Source organism: Silurus aristotelis, assembly GCF_946808225.1.
Source record: "Silurus aristotelis genome assembly, chromosome: 28".
In the NCBI taxonomy this organism is placed as follows: Eukaryota; Metazoa; Chordata; class Actinopteri; order Siluriformes; family Siluridae; genus Silurus; species Silurus aristotelis.
In genome coordinates this window covers 17,239,610-17,247,109 of record NC_139601.1, presented here as the reverse complement: position 1 = coordinate 17,247,109, position 7,500 = coordinate 17,239,610, and the positions used below count along the sequence as shown (strand labels likewise).

The following is a 7,500-nucleotide window of genomic DNA, read 5'->3' as shown; positions in this document are numbered from 1 at the left end:
GAGAGAGACGTCTAGGTATTTAACAAAAATAAATAGCACCAGAATCTTTTGTTTGTTTGGTTTTTTTGTTTGTTTGTTTTTTAATTCCTATAAAAATATAAAAGAATAAAGATTCCAACAATCTGAGATGTTGTTGTTGTTGTTTATGCGTTTTATGACGTCACTATGCTGCAAGTAGGGAAACCCGCGTGGGCAAGTCACAGCACAGAGAGGGCTTTCCTCTGAAAACAGAAACCGAGGCCCGCGGAATGTTGCTCTGTGTCTGTGTGTGTTTCGTTGCTAGGGGGCGGGGCGTGAGGTGTTCCTAAGGCCGGTTGCTAGGGGGCGGGGCGTGAGGTTTCTTCTCTTCTACAATGAACGCACTGCGCGCGTGTGTGTGAGAGGTAGACAGTGTTTGGTTGCTAGGGGCGGGGCCGAGCAGCCTACGTCACAGTGCGGAACACTTCCGCGTTCTGCTCTGGCCTCCTATATAAGCGCGCTGATGTAACTCTCGCCCGAGATCTTCCACAGCAGGAAGGAGATCTGAGAAGTAGCAGGAGAGCGTCACCCCCCGGAGATCATTCCAGGTGAGTCTGGTGCTCACACACACACATTTACACTCTTTAATACGGATTTTAATAGTTTTCATTAATCAGATAAAAAACAAATAAACACAATCATCTGCAGCGCACGTGCGCACCGCTCTGTTCCTCCGTGTCTTCTGGTTTCGTTTTTCAGCTGTAGTCATAACCCGTGAATTATTATTATTATTATTATTATTATTATTATTATTATTGTTATTATTGTTATTATTATTATTATTATTGTTATTATTGTTATTGTTGTTATGGCACTTATTCCGCGTGCACGTTATGCGCTTATGTTTCTGTTGCTATATGTGTAAATAGGTTTGTGTATAAATATAGAAGCGCGTGCACTGATCACAGAAACCCTGAAGAGCACTGAACCTGAAGAGCACAGTGAACAGACCGGTGCATCTGCAAAAAAAAAGTTCCCATCTTTTCCATGTATTGCTTAAAAATATCCTCTAATATCCCGCTGTAACGTGAGAGCGCCCGCAGTGACGTCATAACCGTATGCTAATAAGCGCTACAGATGTAAAGGGGACATGCAGGAGATTGTTTAATAGAATGGTTGTTCAAGTTTTTGTCAGTTGCTTTGGAACTGAATCATCCTGGATATTTGTAAAACCAGTAAATGCATTTGTACAAAGAGCACAAAACACTGGGGTTCATGCAAAAGCCTGAACTTTTCTCAGAATCTTTAGTTGATCTCTCAAAATGAAGTATTTGTGTCGGTTGATCTCATTGCCATCAAGTGTTTGGTCGTGTTGTCAGTAAGACGGCGTTTGGTGTTTTACTGTTTGGCATTTATGAATTTCAGCAGCACAAAAGTACACAAGACTGTATGTGAGATGTTGATGTAGAAGAACAGACACGATTCACACTTTCACTCTACTGCACTGGTGTTCCTTCCTTTCCTGCTTCTTCATCCAAAAATTGTAACTCTGTGTTTCCGTGTCTGTCGCCAATCGAAGGTTCACGAGATTCACCTCTGACCAGTTTTAGAGAATCAGTGGATCATTGGTTGATCTGATGGCGTTCACTCGCCTTCATTAGTGACATTCAAGATTCATCTGCACACTTCATCAATTCAAGACACATTTAGAAGAAAAAAAAGTGGACTAGAAATGTAATCTTCACAGATTCTGACGACTGGTTGAACCATTTTGCATTCAGTGAACTGATGCTAAGATGTTTTGGAGGTGAAACCAGTATAATATAATTTGACAAAAACTAAACAATTGGTATTGTAGAAATCAGCAGACACTTCAATCACAACTCAATCAATTAATTGGGGGTAACTGAGAAAAACTGCAAGTGTGTGTGAGTGTGTGTGTGTGTTATAGATGGGTTATTAATGTCACTCAGTGAGCGCCTGCAGTGTGTTCTGAGAAACGTATATAGAAGCACACACATAATGAAAGAGAAACACACTTTATTAATGATGCAATTCTGCTCAGAGTGTGTGTGTGTGTGTGTGTGTGTGTGTGTGTGTGTGTGTGTGTGTGTGTTTCTTTGCCGTTTCAGAGTGTAATGAGACTGAACTGTATTCTTTCTCTCTCTGTGTGATAGAGTGATGATGCCGACTCTCTCTCCGTTCGAGGGGTTTCCCGCCTCCACACTGAGCGAGCAGCTCAAACTGGCCGAGTTTTTCAGCCTGCAGGCCGCCATGACCCCTGGAGAGCTCACACACACCGCCAAGAGACCACTCAGCCTTCTGCAGAGCGAGGTACACACACACACACACTCGTGCACACACACTCACACACACACTCGCACACACTGCTGTGTCTCACATTCACTACCGTTTAACTCTGCAGTGTGTTAAAAGCCCCCCTAGTGGCCAAACTATGGAAATTAACATATACATTTTTATATTATATTATATAAATTGGTACACACACACACACACACACACACACACACACACACACACTGCATTGAGTCATTAAGTCTCAGCTCTCACATTCACTGCTCTTCTAATCTGCAGTGTGTTAAAGTCCCGCTGTGCTCTTTTCTGACACAGCAGCACCACCTGGTGGCCAAACTCTAAAACTGCCTATTCTATTATTTTTGAATATTTAATTATATATAAAAACCACAGTTCTCATCAGTGTGTATTTGTTGTTATTCCCTCAGTTGGCTAATGAAGAAGAGAGGAGGAAGAGAAGAAGAGAGAAGAACAAAGTAGCAGCAGCACGTTGTCGCAACAAAAAGAAAGAGAGAACAGACTTCCTCCAACAAGTGAGTGCATACAGTCTTCCCTCTAAGACCTGCTGAGTTCTGATTGGTCACGAGGTGTTGATTAGGTTTCTAATCGTGTCTCCGCCCCCTAGTGTTGACCTTGTGCTACATTCTCATCACGTGTTGTTTCTGACTGCATTGGTCTCTCTCTCTTTGTGCCTCAGGAGTCGGAGAGGTTGGAGGTTGTGAACTCAGAGCTGAAGTCTCAGATCGAGGAACTGAAGCAGGAACGTCAGCGCCTCGTCCACCTGCTCAACCGCCACCGTCCCACCTGCATCGTCCGCACAGACAGCTTCCAGACACCAGAGAGCGAGAAGAACCCTCTGCTGGAACACATCTCTCCATCGTGAGACGTTCTTCAGGTCCTACGGGAGGAAGGCGTGGAGAGCTCACTTTCTTTGTGGAACTTTTACAGATTACACACTCGGACTCTGGATGCTTGTTGCCAAATTTTCTGAGACGTGAGGAGACACTGGAAGGTTTATATCCTCAGACCAAAAAAACTAAACAAACCTGCCCTCTTCCTGTTATTATGGGATGCTCATATCACCGGGATGAGATGCGGACCGAAGCTTTGGACACCTGAGGATTTGTTTGCTTGCTTTTTTTTTTTTTTTTTTATTCATATATACAGCTGCCTATAAAAGAGAAAAATCTGTTTTTTTTCCCCTTTAATTTTCTCCTCAAACCTGAGATGTGTGAAGAACGGGAAGTCTCGCATAGTGACTCGACATGACAAATATTTCCCCATAAAACAAAGATGCTCAAGAGATGGAGACTGAGATGAGACAATCAAGGGCCTGAGATGAACGCTCATGAGGCGAGACGCTCCAAAAAGTCTTCACTACATGATGAAGGGATTGACATGGAGATGAGATGCTCACAAATGACAGTGTGAACTCTATTTCTGTTCTGTTTCAGTAACCACTTCTTGTTTTTGTTTATTTTTTTGTTTTGCTTTTTGTGTGCACTGACTTCCTGTTTCTATGCTAAGAAACAGGAAGTCCCACATCTTGCCTCGTGAATTTATCAGCGCAGTTTTACGATGTATTGCGATCTGGAATTTCAGATCATCACTACTTTTTTGTAAGAAAAGATGTCCGACAGCTCGGTCACTCCAAACCAACGCCTCTCTCGTGCTGTGGTACATGCTAGCTAGCGTGCTAATCAGGTAAACTTCCTTCGTTACTGGGCCAACAATTCACTTGAGCTTCCACCACGTGTCCGGATGAGTAGGACTCGGTCACGTGACTGAACTAACGCTGTTTGACCTCCAGATGGCGCTGTTGCTCCTGTACATGTGAGCAGTGTTCGTATTTAATTTTTTTTTTTTTAGATTGAATGAATATTTATATAATTTGAATAGAATTGGGAATGAAGTAAAAAAAAAAAATCACAGGCTTTATTCACGCAAAGTTAAACAAATATTCAAAACTTTAATTATATATAGTATAATATATATTTTTTATAAATCTATATATAAATCTAATAACATTAATTTTAATGTTTAGGATGATGTAGCTTTACCGCCCCCTGGTGCCAATAAACAGTATCACGCTCCTTCATCTAGATCTTTCACTCTGGCTTCAGTAGGACCCCAGTGTCTTATTCGTGTGTGTGTGTGTGTGTGTGTGTGTGTGTGTGTGTGTGTGTGTGTGTGTGTGTGTGTGTGTGTGTGTGTGTGTGTGTGTGTGTGTGTGTGTGTGTGTGTGTGTGTGTGTGTGTGTGTGTGTGTGTGTTTGTACATGCTGAATGATGGAGTGTGTCAGACCTGAACGCTCCATGAAACACTTTTATATACTCACTTGATGTGAAGAATCTCTGTAGTATTATTATTATTATTATTATTATTATTATTATTATTGATAGGAGGAGAGACCTGCTGGGCGGAGTCTCTCACATCCATCTGTTACACCGTTATGACTTTTTGTTACGTTTTGGGATGGAAATAAATGAAAACATGGAACACTTGTGTGCAGCTGATTGATTTGTTTTTGACACACACACACACACACTGGGTAAATAACACTGAGATGATGTCGATGAAGATTGTGATCATTACCTCCTCCATCTTCACCGTCTCGATCAGCTTGATCACGTCCATCAGCTCCATCATCTCCATCGTCAACTAGATCTTCATTAACTCTATCATTTCTGTCATCAGGTAGATCAGTTCTTAAATTTCATTCTGATTCATTAGCATCACCATCTACATCAGTTCCTTCAGCTCTGTCATCTCCATTGTCTCCTACAGCTACGTCAGCTCCACCTTCATCAGCTCCAACATCATCCATCATCTCTATGAACTCTGGAATCTCCATCATTTTCATCTAAATCTTTACGTAATCTCTATCAACTTCATCAGTTCCATATTCTTCATCATCTCTATCCACTACGTGATCATCATCTGTGTTCTTCATACTGAAATAATATTTGATAATATTTTCGCAGGAGTCTCTGCTCGCTGCCACCATTTGGATCATGCATGTGACCTTCTGTTCATCAGCGCAGATTCTAAGAAAAAGTGTGTGTCGTGGGCGGCTGTGGAGCGTGCTAGTGTGTGTGTGTGTGTGTGTGTGTGTGTGTGTGTGCTTGTCTGATGCCACCTTGAGAACACTCTGCTTCTAACAACACCATGAGAAAAAAACACAAACAGAGCCGAAAGCATGAGACGAGATCAGATCGCTTTAATCAAGCGTACGTGTCTTCTGATTAGCCGAGATGCTAGTTTCCAGATTAGCATGCAGCAATGCTACGCTCTCGTACACTAACGCTCTTCATAAACCCCGTGTCAGGTGATGTGCTCGCCGCTCGGCTAGTCATGTTAGCGATGGAGTTGTTTTCTCTCATGTCTGAGGGACACATCTTTGTGGATGGTTCAGTATGATTTCAGTGAGGTGTGTGTGTGTGTGTGTGTGTGTGTGATAAATGCTAGCTAGGGAAATTTTGCTAGCCGCACTCTTTAGCCAGGACGTTACGTTCCGATCCTAATGCAGGTGTGAGGAACTGGAAAGCCGTTGCGTTGCCTCTGGAATTTACCATAATCATCTGTTTATTGTTGCTGCATTGATGAGCGCAGCAGCACCAGACGCAGCTACAGTGTGTGTGTGTGTGTGTGTGTGTGTGTGTGTGTGTGTGTGTGTGTGTGTGTGTGTGTGTCGTTTCTGTTGAAATAGAATGAAGGGTGATTATGAGTAAAGATCTGAAACCGCATACAGATGAATGGTGACTTCTAGTGTATTAGATTTACTGGATCACCACCCACACACACACACACACACACACACACACACGAGCAGGTCGAGTGTATGTCCTCTCCGTGTCGCCCTCCTGCCACAGAAGTGTGTTATAAGGTTTCAATGTTAATGGTCAGCAACATGACCTGTTATTCTTGTTATTACTTTGTAGATGTATCGTGTGTGTGTGTGTGTGTGTGTGTGTGTGTGTGTGTGTGTGTGTGTGTAGGAGTGTGAATATGAGTCCGCAGTTCATTCACAGGAAAGCAGATATTTATCATGAATGCTGGCTGGGGCAGAAGGTAGTTAATTTATCAATAACAATTTTGTTTAACAAAAGTATGTGGACACCTGACCATGAGTTATAAACTCCATTCTTCTGTAAAAAAAATGTTCCAGTGGATTTTGTTGAAGATTTGAGCAGATTCATTCCTCCAGAAGATCTTTAGTAGTGTTGGAGCTCTAGCAGAAGATCTTTCACATCTTCCAACCCATGGAAAGTAGATCTTCATGGAGCTGTGCTCCTAGTTTAAAGAAAAACTCTCATTCCACCGCATCCAAAGGCGTCCTACACAATTGTGTTTTTTTTCGGTGAAAAACCACAAACTGGTGTGGACGTGGCGGAGTCTGGATAAACGTTTTGTCCTGTACGTGATCTAATCTCTGCTCTGAGACACAACAAAATCCATACAGAGTCTCAGACGACTGTAACCGTGTATATCATAAACATTTCTTCTTTATTTTTATGTATTAATTGATTTTTGTACGCTGTTGTCACGGTAACAAAGTAAACGAATAATGTAATATTAGCTTTTATTAAATGTTTTCACTTCGAGATTATTTTTAGACCTTTTACTTCCTTAAAGTCACGTAAAACACGTAAACACAGCGACATCCAATTAGCGTTCAACCTGCTACAGGGTGTTCATTATGACATCACAAGTACTGATACCACGTCATGTCTGGGAAAGTGTGTGTGTGTGTGTGTGTGTGTGAAGTGTGTGTTAGTAGATGTGGTGCATCACTGTCAGTAATTGCAGGCAAGAAAACACACACACACACACACACACACACACACACACACACACACACACACACACACAGTCCTGATTTGTTTATACTTCTCTCTCTGATTTAAATGTATTATTGAACAAACACTCCTGTCCTCCTCCTCATCCTTCTCGGCGTCCTCGTTCTTCCCCGTCACTTATCGTCACTTTCTTAAAGTTCAGAATAAACTCGAGCTGCAGTAAATTTCCAGGCGAGAAAGTGAAACTAGATGCTTTGCATGTTTTCCACTCAATTTTCCTTCATGGGTCTCTGCACAACCTTCTGTAGCAGGAGATGAGGGACGGGGAGATGAGGGGGGACAAGGCGACATGAGGGGAGCAAGAGAGACGAGGGGACAGGGAGATGAGGGAAGTGAGTGAGACGAGGGGACAGGGAGATGAGGGAAG

At 42.4% G+C, this 7,500-nt stretch overlaps 1 protein-coding gene across 1 annotated transcript; it reads left to right on the top strand.

Moving 5' to 3' along the window:
• The first annotated feature begins 410 nt into the window (after positions 1 to 410).
• jdp2b (Jun dimerization protein 2b) lies at positions 411 to 4,773 on the top strand. The gene is made up of 4 exons (XM_083533883.1): positions 411 to 566; positions 2,136 to 2,292; positions 2,703 to 2,807; positions 2,972 to 4,773. Exons 2-4 carry the CDS (start codon positions 2,140 to 2,142, stop codon positions 3,155 to 3,157), a joined length of 444 nt encoding a protein of 147 aa, XP_083390009.1. The 5' UTR covers positions 411 to 566; positions 2,136 to 2,139; the 3' UTR covers positions 3,158 to 4,773.
• Positions 4,774 to 7,500: the final 2,727 nt, after the last annotated feature.

Bases quoted from the DNA above. Each gene is read 5' to 3' on its own strand.
- jdp2b (XM_083533883.1), top strand. From the start codon at position 2,140: ATGATGCCGACTCTCTCTCCGTTCGAGGGGTTTCCCGCCTCCACACTG. The intron at 2,293-2,702 runs GTACACACACAC...TTATTCCCTCAG, and splicing joins TCAGCCTTCTGCAGAGCGAG to TTGGCTAATGAAGAAGAGAG. The intron at 2,808-2,971 runs GTGAGTGCATAC...TTTGTGCCTCAG, and splicing joins GAACAGACTTCCTCCAACAA to GAGTCGGAGAGGTTGGAGGT.